Raw genomic sequence first — 21692 nt, 5'->3', positions numbered from 1 at the left:
CACACCTGAATAAAGAACTAAACACAGAAGGGAGTTTTCTGTCTAGGAAAAGCAAAGCTGGGAGGAGCAGAAGAGGAGAAATGATCGTGATATCAGTCTGTCCTGATAAAAGAAGAAACACAATCACTCCTGAATCACAGCATCTACAGGTAAGAAACTCTGAGATCATGATTACTGATAGTTTAACTTCACATTGATTATGATCTGACTGATTTAACTGTGTTTATATTATATTATACTCAGCTGATCACAGGTTAACTAGTGAATGTCTGGATTTTGTAAATTTTGTCTGTTGCTATCTGAACTTTTTCAGTTTAATTATATACAGCTTCTTTGAGAACATTTAAGAGAAAATAAACACAAAAATAAATCAACTTAAAAATTAACTTCATATCCATTGATTGATGCAAAGATTTCCTCACAATTAATTTCCTAATAAAACAAGTGTAACTTATGTTTAAATTATTATATGAGAAAAACAAGAAAATAAAAGGACAATTTAGTATTAAAAATTGTGTTTGCAGTAGTGTACTTACAGCAGTAGGGCAACACTCGATCTCACTGAGAGAGTTTGATTCTGGAGCTTTTAACAGCAGAAATGTGCCGCATAAAACAATAGACTGAAATAAATATTATAATTCTTAATGGTAAAAGACTAAATATCTATGGTAAATACCTGTTACTTGTTTCAGAGTAAGTTATTTTACAGTACATTTCTTGTTAACTATATCACTTTATCTGTGTTTAAGGTGGTTGTCAGTGTATGATAAAGGCAAAAACAGACTTTAGTGCTTCAACAGGTTGGTATATTAACATTATATGAGTTAATGAAATACTTAGTTTGCATGTAAGTGTTAACTTCATGTGTGTTTTTATAGCTGAAGTAGAGTCTAATAAGCAATGATAAAGTAGAAATGGCATGATCTGATGTTCTGGATCTGGTCAGATGTTTCTTGAGACTGATTTGTGTTTTTCTCTCAGAAATGGAGAGAATCACATGTATGTCTCTTCTGCTCACAGGTGAGTGAGTGCTTGACTAGTTCTAGTGTTGATAGTTAGTGTTAGTGCTGCTGACCGTGTTCAAGTGTGTTTGAATGAGTGTGTAATGTGTGTGTTGTTGAGGAGATTGAGTAAAATACTAAGATACTCCACTACTGTACTAGCACTTCTTGTCTTGAATGTGAATGTGTCTCTCCTCAGCTGTGGTCAGTTCTTCTGCACGAGCTCCGCGTCAGTATCACTTTGTGAATCAGAACCTGAGCTGGACTGAAGCTCAGAGTTACTGCAGAGAGAAATACACAGATCTGGTCACTATCAGTGACATACAAGAACAGAATGACATTGAACAGGCCATAAAGAGAGTGAAGAGCAATGCTGACCGTGTCTGGATTGGACTGAGGAGCACAGACTCATGGATATGGTCTCTGAGTGACCCTGTCTTCTGCAGAGGAAATGAGTCTCAGTACAGGAACTGGGATAAAACTACAATAAAACCACAACCAGAAGAAGATGGAGACTGTGTTTTTATGGATTGTGGAAATGGACAACATTGTGCTAAAGCATCAAAAGGACAGTGGCATGATGCAGACTGTAGTTACTTACTGTATTTCATCTGCTATGATGGTGAGTTCAGCTGTAAATGATCACAACACTCAGAAATGAGCTCAAATCAATATTGAGTATTTCATGTTCAATAATAAAAGTAAAACGCCGTTTTGAACAATGAGCCACAATTGTATTTGTGGCTATGTCTTTTTGTTCTTGGTATTTTTTTATTTTATTTTATTTTTTTATTTATTTCATTAATTAAATCAATTTCAGACAAATGTTTTTCCGTTTTAAAGGCAGTAAAGGATTCATCATTGTTCAGGAGAAAAAGAGCTGGACTGAAGCTCAGAAATACTGCAGAGAGAGACACACAGATCTGGCCAGCGTGAGGAATCAGACTCAGAATGAACAGATTCAGAACATGTTAACAGATAAACAAGTCTGGATTGGTCTGCACAGACTCTGGGTTTGGTCAGATAACAGCAGCTCCACATTCACACACTGGAAACCTGGCCTTAAAAATATCACAAATAACAGAAACAGCGTCTGCACATCTGTTGGTATCAGTGATGAAGGACGATGGACAGATGAGGAGTGTTCAGAAAAGCATCCCTTTGTGTGTTATGATGGTGAGTAGATCAATCCTCTGAGCTGCTGTACGTCTACATGTCAAACTACAGAAACTCTCTCATCATTACAGAAGTTCAACGTTATTATAGATTCCATATTATAGATATAATGTGAATTTGCTCATCACTTTCGCTCCTTCATGTTGTTCCAAACTTTTAAGACTTTGGTTAATTTTCAAAACACAAATTTAAAGAAACCTGAGAGATTTAAAAATCCAGGTGACCAAAACTTACAAGATCCAAACACATTATAAAGGAGAATCCATGTGAATCAAGAGTTTTAAGTTGAATAATGACATTACTGAGTCACACATTAAAGCTGTGAATACCTGATTTTAACTTGTTTGTGATTGATTAACTTTACACAGTTATTGAACCAAACTGAATCAACACTGAACTGAACTGAATAATGACATTATTGTCTTCAGTAGAGCTGCTTTACAAATTGACAAATTGGGGATCTGGTTTTGGGTCAATGGTCAGACCGTGTGCTACGATCAGTGGGCTTCTGGTTATGACATCGGACTGGATGAATGTGTTAAGACGGTGAGATCCGGAGCCATTCGGACAAGTGATAATTCACTGGATCAGCCTTCCTGAAACTGAAGAAAATGTTATAGAAATAAATGTGATTTAAATTTAATATAAAACACTCATCACATGATGCACGAGAACCAATGAGGTTTATTCTACTGCAACACGCTCCAGCTTCCATGTTTGCCATATGTCATGTGGATGTAATAGCTGTCTAAAGTAAATCTAGACTAAATGTTTGATTCATATGGATGTGGTTTTTGATGCCTTTATGACTTTCTGGATCTTCTAAGTTCTTGTTACCTGGAATCTCAGTGGAGGAACAGAAACATCTCAGACTTCATTAAAAATATTTTTAATTTTTGAGTGAACTATCCATTACAAAAAAATTAAGTGGTTCAAGTAAAATGTAAAATTTTCATTTAGTTTTACTTGACTAAAACTAAAAACATAATAATAATAATAGTAATAATAATAATAAAAGTATATATATATATATATATAAGTATATATAAATGAATAAAAAACGTAATTCAAAATATTGATAAAAACTATATTAATATCTCAATAATATTAAAATAGCACTGGCTCTTGTATTTCAAAGTTAAATGTTTCGTATTTTGTGTTTCCAGAGAAGCTGGTTCTGGTCCGAGAGAATAAGACGTGGACTGAAGCTCTGAGACGCTGCAGAAACATGGACATGGACCTGGTGTCGGTGGATTCGGATCAGATGCAGCAGCGGGTGATGAATGTGACCTCGAGCGCTCTCTCTGATCACGTGTGGCTGGGTCTGCGTCACTCCTGCACAGTGGGGATCTGGTTCTGGGTCAAAGGTCAGACCGTGTGCTACGATCAGTGGGCTTCTGATTATGACAGCGGACTGGATGAATGCACTGAGACGGTGAGATCCGGAGCTATTCGGACCCGTGATAATCACTGGATCAGCCTTCCTGAAACTGAAGAAATCAACTTCATCTGCACCAAGTACATGTGATCCAGATTACACAATCAGATTACTAATATTCATACATATAAAATATGCATACAAAATGTCAGTAATCCAGTTACGGGTTACTTTTCATTGATGACAAATTAACAAAATGAAAGTAAGTTATTCATCTAATCAAAAGAGTAATCAGAAAGTACTCTGAATACATTACTTGAAATTTGTATTTGTATCTAGTTTTCGTAATGCAATTTGTAACCAGTAACAGTTTTCAGAATATCTGTTATTTCAAAGTAGCTTCACAGAAAATTTATATTTCATCGTTAGATTTGGGAAGTTTTCTGTTCTCAGACTCAAATGATCTCGATTTAAAGTCTATTTGAACTTCTATTTAAATTTTAAGGTCAGTTACAGTATATGATTCAGTTTCATGACTCATGAGTTGATGGTTTTTTTTTTTTTTTTTCAATTTTCAATATTGTTTTTTATTGCGTAATATTAAGTACTAAGCACTTACCTTTACTTTTCTGAAACTGATATATTCTGCAAACTCCATCTAAAATAAATATCTTCTGTATTTTATCCTCTGTTTTAGCTAGTTTCCTGCAGAGTTCCTAAATGGACAATATATGGAAGATGCTTTTATGTATGTGTTTAGCTTTGTTTCCCGTGTTTCCTTGGTCATCATGGTTTCTAAGTATGTTCTCATTTGTCGCCATAGTTACTGATTATGTTGCTCACCTGTGTCTCATTCATTTCTTTCATTACGGTGTATTTATATTGTTCTCATTTGGTATTATTGACTGTTAACATTTTTGGCTTGATGACAAAGTGTGTGTGTGATGTTGATTTGTATAAAACCATCTACAATGAATACATGTAATCATAAATGTATAAACGTAATGATATCATATAATGATAATAAATATTGATTGAGTGAATTAATTGAGTATTTGCTATATATTTCAACATCAGCAGAAGCATTTAAATGAAGTGATGAAGGTTAAAATTTATTTGTACTTGATACTTATTGAATTATTGTTTCAAATTACAGGAAAATATATACAATGCTGGTAAAAAACCTTAATGCTGCTAAAAAAAATTTAAAACAAAAAATTAAATAGGTCAAATTCTTTTTGAATTATATTGAGTGCAGGGTTAGTTCAGTCAGGCCACGGAGGCTTAGGCTGTGACCAGCTGATGGGGTCAGCTGTCAAATGGCTCCAATCACTACTATTCTCCAAATAGACACAGGACATATATACATGACACTACTGCTCGGTAAGTATGCTCAAATAAGCATGCAAACTTTCCTCCTTCCCAATTATAAACATGAGCATATTACCGTGCACCTTCTGGTTGTCGTCTCTTTGTTTCAGATCACTAAGGCTTTTAAGTCCCGGCTGGCATGGACCCCACTGCTGAGAGACACTCATCCTCATAATCAAAATACAGGACAGATGTCCCACTGCCACATCTACTTGATTACCACTGTTCGAAAAAAAAGGTGGGACACTGTACAAATTGTGAATAAAAACAGAATGCAATGATGTGGAAGTTTCACATTTCAATATTATATTAAGAATACAACATAGATGACATATCAAATGTTTAAACAGAGAAAATGTATCATTTCTGAGGAAAAAAGAAGTTGATTTTAAATTTCATGGCATCAACATCTCAAAAAAGTTGGGACAAGGCCATGTTTACCACTGTGTCGCATCCCCTCTTCTTTTTATAACAGTCTGCAAACGTCTGGGGACTGAGGAGACAAGTTGATCAAGTTTAGGAATAGGAATGTTGTCCCATTCTTGTCTAATACAGGCTTCTAGTTGCTCAACTGTCTTCGGTCTTCTTTGTCCCATCTTCCACTTTATGATGCACCAAATGTTTTCTATGGGTGAAAGATCTGGACTGCAGGCTGGATTACATTTCAGTAACCGGATCCTTCTTCTACGCAGCCATGATGTTGTAATTGATGAAGTATGTGATCTGGCATTGTCATGCTGGAAAATGCAAGGTCTTCCCTGAAAGAGACAACGTCTGGATGGAAGCATATATTGTTCTAGAACTTGGATATACCTTTCAGCATTGATGGTGCCTTTCCAGATGTGTAAGCTGCCCATCCCACATGCACTCATGTAACCCCATACCATATTTTTTGCAGCATCATGTGGGAATTGGTGATCCTCTGCCAGACAGGAAACGCCAACTCAGGCAAACAATCCAAGGCCCTCGCACTGGAAGCAGGAACATACAAACAAACACAGGACTATTTGTAGACCCACAGAACAAGACGCAACTGTCGCTGATCTGATCACTCGTCAGCAATAGCTGACACTGATAGACAATCAAACCAGAGCAGTAACACCAAATGAGCAGATGAACCTGCGAACCGTGAGAACAAAACACTGATGATTTTGCATATTTGACCTGAAAAGCACTCCTGGTTTCCTGGTTCACTTGTGTGTGTTTTACTGTCATCAGCAGCCTTTTGAGGAAGAATGGCACACATTCAAATTCTGTCCTGAAGATTCAATCGGTACATATCTGATTAGTCACCCCAGAGGAACACTGGGATATTTATGACTATTTTTTGCATAAAAAAATTAAATGAATATGCAAATTAAACAAGGAAAAAACACAGACAAGAGACACTGGAGGTAAACAGAGACCGGGAATACAAAACTAATATATCAAATTAAAAAATTTATGCTTTTATTAAACAATTATTCAAAAAATTACGAAAAATATACTTCTGCTCTATCAGACATCAGTAGACTCCCTTCCACATCTCATTGAAGTCTCGACTTTATCTCAGATGTCCCCGAAGAAATAAAAACTGATATTGCACAGATGTCAGCTGTTTTTATTTAGAGCTACTTATTAATGCTATAATCTAATCTACAAACTTACCCTAACAGAAATGTTTTCTATTTTCAATTATTTTATGAAGGATTTTGGATGTCTCCAAAATAAGACTGTCAAGTTTAACTCACTTATAGGTATAAATTCAAGACAGCACAGGGGAATAGAGCACTAGGGGCTGATAGACAGCTGATAGACAGCTGATGCTGATAGACAATCAGACCAGAGCAGTAACAAAGAATGAGCAGACAAACCACCTGGAGGAGAGTAAGCCTGGCTGTTCTCCAGATGTGTCTGCACCTCTGGACAAATTCGTGAGCAGAGGAAACTGCGACTTCGGATTCCAGACTGGGAGAAAAAAGGTGGCTGGTACCCTAAACTACATTCAAATGGAGACAGGCCCATAGACGACACTGGTAATGAGTTATGACTCAACACAAGAGATATGCTGACTCCAAGAGGAATGATTCTGTGATGCCAAACATCGCAACTCTTGGTTGGCCCTCTCCGTCGTGCGGACCTTCGATTCGATATCCCAAGTTAGCATTGAAACCACACACCTCTGTGGAACGATGAACTCGGGAGATACCGGGCGTTCAAATTGGTCAAAAATACGGGATAAGACGTCTGGCTTGATGTTTTTAGAACCTGGACAGTAAGAAATGGAAAAATCTAATCGACTGAAAAACAGTGCCCACCAAGCCCGCCTTGAGTTAAGTCATTTAGCGGATCTGATGTATTCAAGATTCTTGTGGTTGGCACAAACAATGAAATGAACCCCTGAGCCCTCCAGCCAATGATGCCACTCCTCCAAGGTTAACTTGACTGCCAACAATTCTCTATTACCAATGTTGTAATTGCATTCGGCTAGGTGACAAGAGAGACTATGCATTGAAAAAAGCGCTGCTCTCCAAAACAAATACCGATTTTCTCATCTTTAAAGGATTGAGAAATGCAGTAGTTAGAGAACTGCGTAAAGCAAAGATAGCCTATTTTATGCAATTGATTGAGGATTCGGAAGGAAATAGTACATCCCTTTGGAAGCACCTCAATAGCCTTACTAAACTTAAGCCTAGTCAACAAAAAACAATAGCTGAATTGGAAGTGAATGGAGTTATCAGCACTAACAATTCAGCTATTGCAAATGAACTTAATAATTTTTTTATTCAGTGTGTTGAGGAGCTTGCTAAGACATTTGAACCAGAAACCCTATCACAGACTACAAAGTCTGACCAATCAGATCTTTTTCAAATTAAAGAGGTTAGTCAGGAAAAAGTACATACAATTATTAATAAATTAAAAAAATCTAAGGCAAAGGATGTATTTGGGTTGGACACTGCCTTTATTACAACTCACTGCTCTGCTTTAATTAAACCTGTAACCCACCTTGTAAACCTTTCCATCAGAGTGGGCAAATTCCCACAAAGTTGGAAACAAGCCATTATTACACCGATTTTCAAGGCTGGCGCAAAGAATCAAGCAAGCAACTACAGGCCAATCTCAATACTGCCGGCTTTCTCCAAAATTTTAGAGAAAATTATCATAGAACAGTTAGTAGAACATCTTGAAGGTAACAAACTTATAAATTCTAAACAGTTTGGATTCAGAGCAGGGTATTCTACAGAAATGGCTAATTGCTACCTTACCGGGAACATTAAGAGTAAATTGGACAAGGGTAATGTTGTGGGAGCTGTGTTTATAGACCTAAAAAAGGCCTTTGACACCGTGAACCACAACATACTATTGAATAAACTTACCACCTTCAACTTCTCTGAACATGCTATCGGCTGGTTTGCATCATATTTGGAGCATAGAGAGCAACGTGTTAAAATAAACACCGAACTCTCAACATCATTACAATCCACAATGGGTATTCCACAGGGCTCCATTTTGGGGCCTCTGCTCTTTAGTCTATATATAAACGACTTACCTACATGCTGTCAATCAGCCAACTGCCAAATGTATGCTGATGATACAGTAATTTATGCTTCAGCTAGGACACCAACTATAGTAGCAGAGACCCTCACTAAGGAAATGGAGGGTATATCCCAGTGGCTTAAAGAAAATCATCTGACGCTTAACTTCAAAAAGACTGTATCTATGTGCTTCTCAATTAGAGGAAAAATTAAATGTACAATTAAAATAGATCAAGAAGCCATAGAGGAAGTTGAGGAATTTTAAATTTTTAGGTATTATTCTGGATCCCCAACTCAAATTCAATACACACATTAACAAACTCTGTAAGACTGTGCGGACAAACCTAAACTGTTTTAGAATGATTAGGCATCATATACCTGGCAAAGCAGCTTTGCTGTTTTTTCATGCTATGATACTTTCTCATTTATCTTATTGTGTTACTGTATGGGGCCAAGCCTCCCAGACAACAGTCAAACCTATCATGTCATTATACAAACAAGCACTGAAAATAATGGATCAGAAACCAATTATGTGGCATCACTGTTTGATTGTACAGAAATACAAGCTTTTAAATTTTGAGAGTTTTATTAAGTTCTCTTTTCTTAAGCTGATTTTTAAATGTATAAATAATCAAGCTCCAGCCGTACTCTGTCCTTTTGTGACAAAAATAAACACAAGGGGAGTTGCCACTAGGAGAGCAGCGGGTGGCAACTGCATAGCAGAGGGGCGCAAACCACTTTTGGCCACTCAAGTTTTTCAGTGATAGGGACCCATTGTTGGAATGATTTAATGGAAATAAAAACAGAAACCAACCTGAAAACATTTAATAGAAAGGTGAAACACTGGCTGAAAGAAAATCAAATATGTGGACATTGACTCATTTTTTGTTGCAATGTATTGTCTGTGCTGGATATGATGTGTTGTGTTGTGTTGTGTAGTGTAATGTAGTCGGGATTGTGTAAAATGTTAATGTTAATGTTTATAAGGTATTTGTTGCATGATTGTGTAGTTTACACTACGTAGTTTTTTATGTTTTTAGAAAGACCTGACCAGGGACTGGGGTTGCAAATTAGCCTATTGGCTAGAAACCTTTTATGGAACACATTTACACATTTTGTTATGGCTTTGTCTATGATAATTATGTATGTAACAATGTGCGCTGCATTGTCCCTGATAAATAAATAAACTAATAAATAAATAAACTAATAACAAACAATGAGAAAAATAAGCACACAGATGTACCTTGCTGTCCGCAGAGGAGCGCTGGGAGAGAACTCTGCCTACCCCACCTCTGACGCGTTGACCTCCACCACAAACTGACGAGAGGAATCGGGGCGACAAGAATGGGGGCTGAAACAAAGCAGTCCTTGAGTTTAGTAAATGCAGCCTTAGCTGCACTAGACCACCTGAAGGTTGTCAAGGCCATCAGAGGTGCGTCTAGTTGGCTGTATTTGCTGATAAAACACCGGTAAAAATTGGCAAATCCTAGAAACCTCTGCAGGGCTTTGTGGGAATCCAGAGTTGGCCAATTTACCACTGCATAAATCTTGTTGGGATCCATGTGCACCCACTCGGATGAAACGATAAATCCTAAAAAGGGGACAGACTGTGCATGAATAACGCAATTCTCCACCTTGACAAAAAGCCCATTCTCCAACAGCCTCTGAAGTACTCAACTGACGTGCTGAACATGTTCCTGGAGAGACAAAGAAAAAATATCAATATGTCACCCAGATAAACATATAGAAATTGATTGACCATGTCTCTCAGGACGTCGTTGACTAGTGACTGGAAAAGCGTGGGGGAGTTGGACAGGCCAAGAGGCATGACCAAGTATTGAAAGTGCCCCCTGGGGGTGTTAAAAGCGGTCTTCCAATCATCTCCTTCCCTGATGGGGACCAAATGATAGACGTTACGAAGGTCCCACTTTGTGAATAAGAAGGCTCCCTGCAGTCTCTCGAAAGCTGAAGACATATATGGCAAGGGATAGGTGTTCCTTTCCGTGATGTTTTTCAGTCCTCGATAGTCAATAAAAGGACACAGGGTACCATCCTTCTTACCGACAAAGAAGAAACTCGCTGCTGCAGAAGAAGATGAAGAGCAGATGAGTTTGGCTGATAGAGAATCAGAAATATATTTCTCCATGGCCTCCCTCTCCAGCTCGGAAAGTGAGTATAACTTGCCCTTAGGGGGATACATACCTGGCAATAACTCTATGGGACAGACATAAGAACGATGCGGAGGAAAAGAAGCAGCCAGGGACGTACTGAACACTCCCTTCAGGTCGAAGTACTCCCCGGGCACGTTAGACAGGTCCGTTTGTTCCTCCTGCAACAAAGAATAAGACACAGACACAGAATCAGACACCTAACAAGACACATAACAATTCTCACTCCAAGACATGATTGTGTTCTGCTGCCAGTTTATGTGAGGGTTATGTAGTGTGAGCCAGAGGTGCCACAAAACCACCAGAGCCCCAGCAGAGTCAATGAGGAGGAACGGAATATCCTCTACGTGGTTGCCTGACATGACAAGACTCACCGGTCTGGTATAGTGTGTGACGGAGGACAGGAGTTGACCATCCAGAGCATTGACAGCGATGGGATGTGTGATGGTCGCACTGATGATGAGAGGTGGCCCACTGCAGTCTGACCGGGAGGAGCGTAGATTCTCGGGATGATTCACACAAGGAAATGCCACCCATCAGTAACCTCCCTGCTACTGAAGGGCCCTGACTTTTACCGGGCACTGTACCACGAAATGACCCACTCCTCCACAATATAAGCACATTCCCTGCGCTCTACTGCGCTCCTTCTGCTCCCGGGAGAGGTGAGCTCTGCCCACCTGCATGGGTTCGGGATCGAGTGAGGTACCGATCATATTGGATGGAGGGGTGATGGAACGAGTCTCCTTGTCCGGAACCCGGTCTCTCTGTATCAGACAATTTTGACGCTGCAGCCGTGCGTCCACTTGAATGGCCAGGTCAATCAACCCATCCAATGTTTTAGGTAAGTCCAGAGTGTATATCTTGTTCTGGATACGGTCGTTCAACCCATGCAGAAACATGTCACACTGCGCTTCATTGTTCCAGCTACACTCCGCTGCCAGCGTCCGAAACTCGATGGAGTAGTGCTGTTGTGCTACCGTAGATCCGCCAACACCCTGGCCGCCTCTCTGCCAGACACCACACGGTCAAACACTTTCCTAAGTTCATTACTAAAGGTTTGGAATGAATCCAGACACCGATATCGCTGTTCCCATACTGCTGTTCCCCAAAGCGCCACTCGTCCAAACAGCAGCGTAATGACAAACGCCACTTTGGACTTCTCAGTAGGAAATGACGGCTACAGAGCAAAGAACAGTGAACACTTAGTCAAAAAAGCATCACAGAGTTGGGGCTCACCCGAATAAGCAGCAGGAGGTGGCAGGCGTTCAGTGTTGCTGGTAGGTAAGCTGGTGGGTGGAACTGCGGGTGATGGTGTGGGCACAGTGGGCACATGGACAGGCTCGACTCTCAGATGTTGCAGCTGGTTGGTAAGATCAGAGACCTGCGCTACCAAGGCCTGAACTGCTCGACCGGTTGCCGTAATCTGTTCATCCTGATGATCAAACTGACCGTCGTTCTTCTTTAAAATCGCTGGATCCATGACAGCTCAGATCGTTATGTCAGGGACAGAAACATTGGATCCAGCTGCGAATGAACAAGGTATTTATTAAATACTCAAGATAACAAAACAAGGCCAGATAGAAGATACAAGTCTCTGGTCGGCAGGTGTTCATTGGCAGTGCAGGGATTGCAGTGGACAGAATCCTAAAAGGAACTGAAACAGGAAACTACAATGTCGAAACGCCAACTCAGATGTTTCCCCTGAGAAATAAAAAACGATATTGCACAGACATCAGATGTTTTTATTTAGAGCTAGTTATTAATGCTATAACCTAATCTACAGACTAACCCTAACAGAAATGTTTTCTATTTTCACTTATTTTATGAAGGATTTTGGATGTCTCCAAAATAAGACTGTCAAATTTAACTCACTTATAGGTACAAATTCAAGACAGCACAGGTGAATAGAGCACAAAGGGCACCAGAATTTTTATTATAGGTGGGCCTCCAGAAAACTGGATGGGCCAGTTATGGGCCAGTTAAAATCAGAACCCCCCAAAAAAAATAAAAAAAAATTCCAACATTCACCAACGTCATTCATTTCATTGGATCACTTTCTGGTGACGATGCAGAGTCCACATGTGGGGTAGAAGCTGCTGATTGGCTGAGAAGCTTTCACTCAAAGCTTTCCTCGGGCTGCTCATTGGATGAACCACTAGAATGAAAATCACTCACTATAGGCCTGGGCCCAATGGTAGCACCGCGGCTGGAATAGAGTAAAACTTTTAAATAATATATATATATATATATATATATATATATATATATATATATATATATATATATATATATATATATCAGGATACTTCCCCGTTGATTGATTACAATAAGAATTGCAGATTTTTATTACAAGTTTTCTTAAATCAAATGTTTAAACATGAAAATAAACTGTCAAAATAAATATCCACTGATTTACATATATTTTTTACATTTTCCAGATGGGATTCTGGGTTTCTCTTTTTATCGCTCCATAAATCAGAAAATACTGTCAATGTCAACTGACAGAAAACAAATATTTTCACCATATTTTCAGGAGTAAAATGTTACATAAATCAGTGTGAATGAAATATGAACAAACCCCTCTATACACACCTTCAGAATACAGAAAGGAATTAAACTCTCAGTTTGCTGAAGTGGAGAAAAAACTTTTAAAGATATTAATTGAAATCTACAGACGCAAATAAACAAAGTGCAATAAATGAAACACTTGAAAGTGTATTTTAGATATTCAGGCAACAAAGGAGGAAATAAACCTGATACACCACAGAAGGGAGTTTTTCTGTCCAGGAAATTGAAAGCTGGGAGGAGCAGAAAGAGACGTTGACTGATATCAGTCTGTGACACAAACACACAATCACTCCTGAAGCACAGCATCTACAGGTAAGAAACTCTGAGTCAAGATGTGATTAGCAGTGGTGCTTATATAACATTATACCAAACTAATAACTGTTTTACTGCTAAATGTTTGTGTGGTTTTTGTAAAACAATGTAATAAAAATGCATTTACAGTAATGCATTTACAACAATACTGCAATATCTGATCTCAATGTCTGTATGTGCCGCATAAAACAGTACACTGTAAAAACTGATTATAATTTTACAAATAAAACATCTAAAATCTTGTGATGAAAACATGTTAAACTGGTTAATGGTACGTTCCTCTAATATACAGTGAAAACTGTTATAAATCTAACAGGACATTTCTTGTCATTTTACAGTACTTTTCTTGTTAACTATATCACTTTATCTGTGTTTAAGGTGGTTGTCAGTGTATGATAAAGGCAAAAACAGAATTTAGTACTTCAGCAGGTTGGTATATTAACATTATATGAGTTAATGAAATACTTTGCATGTAAGTGTTAACTTCATGTGTGTATTTATAGCTGAAGTAGAGTCTAATAAGCAATGATAAAGTAGAAATGGCATGATCTGATGTTCTGGATCTGGTCAGATGTTTCTTGAGACTGATTTGTGTTTTTCTCTCAGAAATGGAGAGAATCACATGTATGTCTCTTCTGCTCACAGGTGAGTGAGTGCTTGACTAGTTCTAGTGTTGATAGTTAGTGTTAGTGCTGCTGACCGTGTTCAAGTGTGTTTGAATGAGTGTGTAATGTGTGTGTTGTTGAGGAGATTGAGTAAAATACTAAGATACTCCACTACTGTACTAGCACTTCTTGTCTTGAATGTGAATGTGTCTCTCCTCAGCTGTGGTCAGTTCTTCTGCACGAGCTCCGCGTCAGTATCACTTTGTGAATCAGAACCTGAGCTGGACTGAAGCTCAGAGTTACTGCAGAGAGAAATACACAGATCTGTTCACTATCAGTGACATACAAGAACAGAATGACATTGAACAGGCCATAAAGAGAGTGAACAGCAATGCTGACCGTGTCTGGATTGGACTGAAGAACACTAAAGTTGGTTTCTGGAGTGACCCTGTCTTCTACACAGAACAGTACAGGAACTGGGGATCCGACCAACCAGGAGGAGATGGAGACTGTGTTTACATGAACTGTGTGAATGATCATAAAGGACAGTGGCATGATGTAGACTGTAATACAACAAGGCATTTCATCTGCTATAATGGTGAGTTCAGCTGTAAGTGATCACAACAATCAGAAATGTGCTCAAAACATACTGTTTTCATTTCCAATAATAATACGCTCTTTTCGTTTTTGGTAAATGAGAGCAGAAATAACAAATGTATTTTCCTTTTTTAATTAAATTCCACTAGGAACATGATTCACTCAAATGTCTTTCTGTTTTAAAGCCAGTAAAGGATTCATCATTGTACAGGAGCAAAAGAACTGGACTGAAGCTCAGAAATACTGCAGAGAGAGTCACACAGATCTGGCCAGTGTGAGGAATCAGAGCGAGAATGAACAGATTCAGAAGATCATAGACCAAAACAAAACTTCAGGTGATCAAGATAAACGAGTCTGGATCGGTCTGCACAGACTCTGGGTTTGGTCAGATAACAGCACCTCCACATTCACACACTGGAAACCTAATAATAATAACAACAATCGTGAGACCTGCACATTGATTGTTATCAGTGATGAAGGACAATGGACAGATGAGAAGTGTTCAGAAGAGCATCCCTTTGTGTGTTATGATGGTGAGTAGATCAATCCTCTGAACTGCTGTACGTCTACATGTCAGTGTATTGTACTGTAATGTCATGTTGCAATCAAACTTTAGTAGTTTATGTTGTCTCACCGTTGGCATCATCTGAGGTCCTCTGAGGGTTTGGCATCATCTCCTCTCAGGTCTTTGTAAGGGCTGGATCCAGACTGAAGCTTGTGTAAATCCTAGTTGGGCAGAAACAGAGATCCTGATTGTATCCTGATTTTCTTGCTCATCTTCTTGTGTTTCCAGAGAAGCTGGTTCTGGTCCGAGAGAATAAGACGTGGACTGAAGCTCTGAGACGCTGCAGAAACATGGACATGGACCTGGTGTCGGTGGATTCGGAGCAGATGCAGCAGCGGGTGATGAATGTGACCTCGAGCGCTCTCTCTGATCACGTGTGGCTGGGTCTGCGTCACTCCTGCACAGTGGGGATCTGGTTCTGGGTCAACGGTCAGACCGTGTGCTACGATCAGTGGGCTTCTGATTATGACATCGGACTGGACGAATGTGATCAGACGGTGAGATCCGGAGCCATTCGGACCCATGATAATCACTGGATCAGCCTTCCTGAAACTAAAGAAATCAACTTCATCTGCATCAAGTACATGTGATCCAGATTACACTATCAGATTACTAACATGAAGCACTTGTGATGAGATTATATAATATTTAAAATGCCCATAATCAGATACCTGTTAATTATTGATTTTATTGATTACATATTCAGACAATGGCAGTACATTATTAATGTGATCATAAAAAAAGTACTTAGAATACATTACTAATAATCTGCAATCTCATAGATTGTTACTAAATTAAGTTTTCGTCATGTAATTTGGAATCCTTAATGGACTAAAATGAGTCAAAAAAACAGATTCAGTCAAGCCATTTGGACTCAAATGATTCAATTCAATTGACTGAGCAAAGTGACATTCAGCCAAGTACAAACTCAGTGCACAACACAACTGCATTTAACCATCCAAAGAGCACACACAAATCGTGAACACACACTCAGGGAGCAGTTGGGGGCTCAATGTACTTCCCCTAAATGGAATTCAATTCAATTCCAGTTTATTTGCTTTTTCACAATCAATATTATTTCAAAGCAGAAAATTTATATTTCATTGTTACAATTGGGAAGTTTCTTGTAATATGACTAAAATGATCTCCATTTAAAGTATTTTCATGTCTATTTGAACTTCTATCATGCTTTCACTTGTTTAAGTTCAGTTATATGATTCAGATTCATGACTCATGAGGTGATGGATACAAATATTTACTGTGTTTTCTGTCATTTTGAATTATTGATTTTGTTTGTTTGTTTAGTACATATTATTTACTACTTACATTTACGTTTGCTGAATCAATGGCCTAAGCAAACTCCATCTAAAATTACTTAGACACATTTATATATAATCATAATACATGCCACTGAATAAAAACTAATCTGTATTTTAACTTGTGCTTTTGCTTGTTTCATACAGAGTTCCTTAATGGAAACTGTGATGCAAAATACTTAAGATAGAATTACATGTGAGATCATATTTCACTGCTTTTGCATTTCTCCCTTCATATGGACAGAATATGAAAGCATTAAAATATTATTCTTCCTCCTATCTCATATGTTTTCCATCACCATTTGCATTTAGGGACTTTCCTAATCCAGCTTTCTAGCTTTAAATAATAATCCAGCTTGCTTTAAATAAAAATAATTAGCAAAGAATGCATGCAAACATAATCAGATAAATGTAATATTAAAATAATGCTTATTCATATTCCAATATTGCGGCAAATTACACTATCTACAAATATATACAATAAGACACAAAAAAAATGAATGAATAATGAAAAATTACATGTTTGACTTGACATTTGTGCATATAATTATACAAATAACCGCCTGTATGTAAATATATTTCTGATTGTCAGTGATTTTCGTCATTGTTGAATTTCTGTAAATTCATGATTCATTCTATTATCTTTTCCTGACAAAATAAAGCTTTGCATGAAATCTCATTTGACACTGATGTCATCTTGTGGGAACCTGATCTCTTATCTCTCTCATTAATTCTGAATGTACATGAGGAAGATGAACGAATCAGACTGGATTTGGTGTGGTTTTGGAGAAACTGGGTGTAGTCTGGAGGGATCTTAAACTCTAAAAAGTTCATATTATAGTCCAGTCTGGAGAGAACAAGAGCTTGGTCAAGAAGTTGGGTGGCTTGCTCTGACAGGAAGGGTCTAATCTCCCTAATGTTGTATAAGGCAAACCTGCAGGACCAGGTTGTTGTAGAAATATGGTCTGTGAATCTTAACTGATGATCCATCACAACTCCTAGGTTTCTGGCTCTCCTCGAAGGAGTAATGGTTGACGACCCCAGCTGTATAGAGAAGTTGTGATGAAGCAATGGGTTAGCTGGAATCACCAGGAGTTCTGTCTTCGTAAGGTTAAGCTGAAGGTGATGGTCATTCATCCAGCTAGAGATGTAACTCAGACAGGCTGAAATGCGAGCAGCTACCGTCGGGTCATCAGGCTGGAATGAGAAGTAGAGTTGAGTGTCATCAGCGTAGCAGTGATAAGAAAAGCCATGCTTCTGAATGACAGATCCTAATGATGTCATGTAGATTGAGAAGAGAAGTGGTCCAAGTACTGAGCCGTGAGGAACTCCAGTAGCAAGTTGTTGTGACTTAGAAACATCACCCATCCAAGACACACTGAAGGATCTGTCAGAGAGGTAGGACTTAACCCACAGGAGTGCGGTTCCAGAGATGCCCATCTTTCTGAGGGTGGACAGGAGAATCTGGTGATTAACGGTGTCAAAAGCAGCAGACAGGTCCAGTGAGATGATTACTGAGGATTTTGAAGTTGCTCTTGCCAGTTGCAGGGCTTCAGTAACCGAGAGCAGGGCAGTCTCAGTTGAGTGGCCACTTTTGAAGCCAGATTAGTTGCTGTCCAGGAGGTTATTCTGTACAAGGAACATAGAAAGCTGGTTGAACACATGTGTCTTTGCAATGAATGGACGAAGGCATACCGGTCTGTAGTTTTCTAGAAGTGCTGGATTTAGAGATGGTTTCTTAAGCAGTGGACTTACCCGAGTAAGTGAAGGTATGACTGAAGAAGAAATTGCTTGAAGGAGGTGAGTGGGGATCGGATCAAGTGCACAAGTAGTAGGATGATTGGACAGGATGAGTTTGGAAACATCCATCTCTGAGAGTGGGGAGAAGGAGGAGAGAGAGTGTGCATTGGCCGTTGTGAAGTTATCCCCAGTCTGCGGTGTGGAGAATTGGTCACTGATGGTTCTTGTCTTATTTGTGAAGAAAACTGCAAAGTCGTCAGCTGTAAGAGTTGATAGAGAAGAAGGTAGAGGTGGATTAAGAAGAGAAGAGAAAGTTTTTGTCATGATCCTGGTTTCTTCTCCTCCTTCTCTGTCTCCCTCTTGTGGTCACATACTGACTCACATTATCACGCACACACATCCACTCCTCCGCTCATTATCGCTTTCAGCTGTTTCCCCTTTCATTCCCTTCTCCTCACCTGTCCCCTCTTTTGCCCTTGATTGTCTCTTCTTCTTATTCCCTCTTTCTAGCCCTGTCTTGTTGTCGGATTATTCAATGACCTCTCGTGAGAAACGTCTGTTCTCTAGTCCTGTCTTGTCTGTGAAATCCTTATTTCTACTGTGAGTTATACTGCCATTGGACTGTGTATTATCCAGCTGTGCCTGTTTGCAGAGTACCTGTTCAGCGCCTGCCCTTGGCTGTTCACTCTGCCTGCTGTCTTCACTGTTTCAGACTGGCTGTATGCATCTCGGGGTCCCTGCCTCTGTCCTCGTGGAAGTTTATGTAGATTTTCTTAGATCCAATTGTCTGACAATTTCTGTTCTGGCTCTGACTGAAGCCTGTGATTTATGTTCCAATTAATCAGTGAAGACATTTACTTTAACAGTTCCACCACTACCATCATGAGACCACTGGGAGGCAGAGGTGGACTGCATCTTCAAGTTTTCTCTTTTTAAGGAGGAGATGATCCAAGTCTTTGACCGGTCCGCACATGGTGACGAAGCATCCCACCTCCTATCCGCCTTGCACCAGGGGAAGAGGTCAGTCACAGATTTTCAATTGAGTTTCGAACCCTGGCCACAACGAGTGGATGGAATGGCCCGGCACTAATCACCCATTTTCTTGAGGGCCTGAACTCTGACATTAAGGATGAGGTCTTTGTCTGAGAGGTTCTTGACAGTTTCAACTCCCTTGTCGAGCTGGCTTTCCTCGTCGAAAGACGCCTCGACATGCGACGAAGGGCTCGCAGAATGGAGGCTTCGTTACTTCCCGCTTCCGCAGCGACCCACTGCCATCTGCTGCTGATCCCGAGCCGATGCAGCCAGGGGCGCTTCGTATATCCACATGGGAACGCCAATGCAGGATTATGAATCACCTTTGCATGTACTGTGTTGCCGCTGATCATTTTGTCTCTAGGTGCCCAGTAAAAGCCAGCGCTTTTCAGTAGGTGGAGGGTTACTGGTGAGCGCTACATCATGGGTCTCTCCGTCTAAGTCCTGTACTGCCCTTCCCGTACACCTCCGCTGGCCGGGATCATCAGTTTCCTGCTCTGCATTGCTTGATTCGGGGACGGAGGGGAACTTCGTTGACGAGACTTGGGCTTTGGAACAAGGTATTCCCCTCTCAGAAGTCCCTAGGGCACTTTGAAAACCGGGTATTCCTTTCGGATTGGTAAACGCCCCCACGGTCTTTCAAGCCTTAGTCAATGATGTCCTACGGGACATGCTCAACGTCTTTGTGTTCGTCTACCTCGACGACATTTTGATCTTTTCGCCATCACTCCAGGTGCACGTCCAACATGTGCGTCGTGTCCTTCAGCGGCTACTGGAAAATCGGAGGTTGATAACCGAGAAATGTTCTTTCCATGCCCCCTTAGTTATGTTCCTAGGTTCAGTCATCTCGGCAGAGGGGATTAGTATGGACCCAGCTAAGGTCCAGGCTGTTACTGATTGGCCCGTGCCCGACTCCCGCCTCGCGCAACAACGTTTTCTCGGGTTTGAAAATTTTTATCATCATTTTATACTAAATTTCAGTCCTCTTACAGCTCTGACCTCAGTCAAGTCCCAGTTTAGGTGGTCAGAATCTGCGCAGACTGCGTTTGACGTTCTAAAGTCTCGTTTTACTACCGCGCCTATCCTTCTTACACCTGACTTCTCTAAACAATTTATAGTCGAGGTCGATGCCTCTGAAGTAGGGGCATCGCGAACTACTCGCCATCCATCTAGCGTTAGGCGAATGGTGACAGTGGCTAGAGGGAGCTCCCGTTCCTTTTATTGTCTGGACAGATCACCGAAACCTAGAATATATCCGCAAGGCCAAGAGACTAAACGCTCGTCAAGCCCGCTGGGCTCTATTCTTTACCCGTTTCTATTTTACCATCTCGTATCGTCCGGGTACCAAAAACGTCAAGCCTGACGCGCTATCTCATCTTTTTGACTCCTCTTCGTCTTCTGAGCCTGAGGAGATTATTCCCCCGGGTCATGTTGTTGGCATGACCGTCTGGGGAATAGAGATGCTGGTTAAGCGTTCTTTTTCTCATGTCATAGTCCCGCGCAACTGTCCTAAGGGGCTCCTTTTTGTTCCTGTATCCGTGCGTCGAGCTGTCCTTCAAATGGGGACACACCTCTAAACTGACAGCCCATCCTGGTGTCCAGGGCACCCTCACTTTTATCCGTCAGCGCTTTTGGTGGTCTTCTTTGGAACAAAATGTGCTACGATTTATTGCCTCCTGCGATACGTGCGATACGTGCGATACGTGCGAACTAAGACTGGCAATTCCCCTCTGGCCGGTCTACTTCGTCCGTTACCGGTTCCTACACGACCGTGGTCTCACTTAGCTCTCGACTTTATCAACGGGCTTCCTCTCTCAGAGGGTAACACCATTATTCTGACCGTGGTAGATCGTTTTTCTAAGCCGGCCCATTTTATTCCACTTGCTAAACTCCCCTCTGCCAAGGAGACCGCCCAGATCATGGTTGATCATGTTTTTAAGCTACATGGTTTACCTACTGATATTGTGTCTGATAGAGGCCCCCAATTTTCTTCTCAATTTTTTTTAGTTTTGTCACCTGATTGGGGCATCCGTTAGCCATTCGTCCGTGTTTCATCCCCAGACGAACGGTCAAGCAGAACGGACTAATCAAATTGTCGCCCGTATGCTTCACAGTCTCACCCTCAGAATCCTGCATCATGGTCACAGCAACTTTCCCTTTTATTGCTGTCTCGGTTATCAACCTCCGATATTTGTGTCCCAAGACTCCGAATCTAATGTTCCGTCAGTGCAAGCTTTTATTAGCCGTTGCAAACGCACCTGGAGGAGAGTGCGATCTGCTCTCTGTCGAGCTAGAAGGCGCATGACAGTTACGGCCAATAGGCACAGAATTTTTTGTGGTCAAAGAGT

General features: G+C 40.2%; 1 protein-coding gene across 9 annotated transcripts in view; it reads left to right on the top strand.

Annotated features, from left to right (window-relative positions):
• LOC127944174 (macrophage mannose receptor 1-like) overlaps positions 1–20938 on the top strand; it is a 143787-nt gene extending 122849 nt beyond the window's left edge. For 3 of the 9 annotated variants that reach the window (XM_052539992.1, XM_052539994.1, XM_052539991.1), the window contains one exon: positions 3344–4124. In XM_052539992.1, the coding sequence (XP_052395952.1) occupies positions 3344–3705 (362 nt within the window). In that variant the 3' untranslated portion in view covers positions 3706–4124. Of the gene's footprint in view, positions 1–45; positions 150–981; positions 1021–3343; positions 4125–13788; positions 13919–14095; positions 14135–14314; positions 14693–14876; positions 15225–15484 lie in introns of those variants that run through there. The other 6 variants (XM_052540000.1, XM_052539999.1, XM_052539998.1 and 3 more) reach the window with 6 other exon arrangements.
• The last annotated feature ends 754 nt before the right edge of the window (positions 20939–21692 follow it).

Source organism: Carassius gibelio, chromosome A23, assembly GCF_023724105.1.
Source record: "Carassius gibelio isolate Cgi1373 ecotype wild population from Czech Republic chromosome A23, carGib1.2-hapl.c, whole genome shotgun sequence".
Classification (NCBI taxonomy): domain Eukaryota; kingdom Metazoa; phylum Chordata; class Actinopteri; order Cypriniformes; family Cyprinidae; genus Carassius; species Carassius gibelio.
The sequence above is the reverse complement of the archived record's forward strand: the minus strand, read 5'-3'. Positions and strand labels throughout refer to the sequence as shown.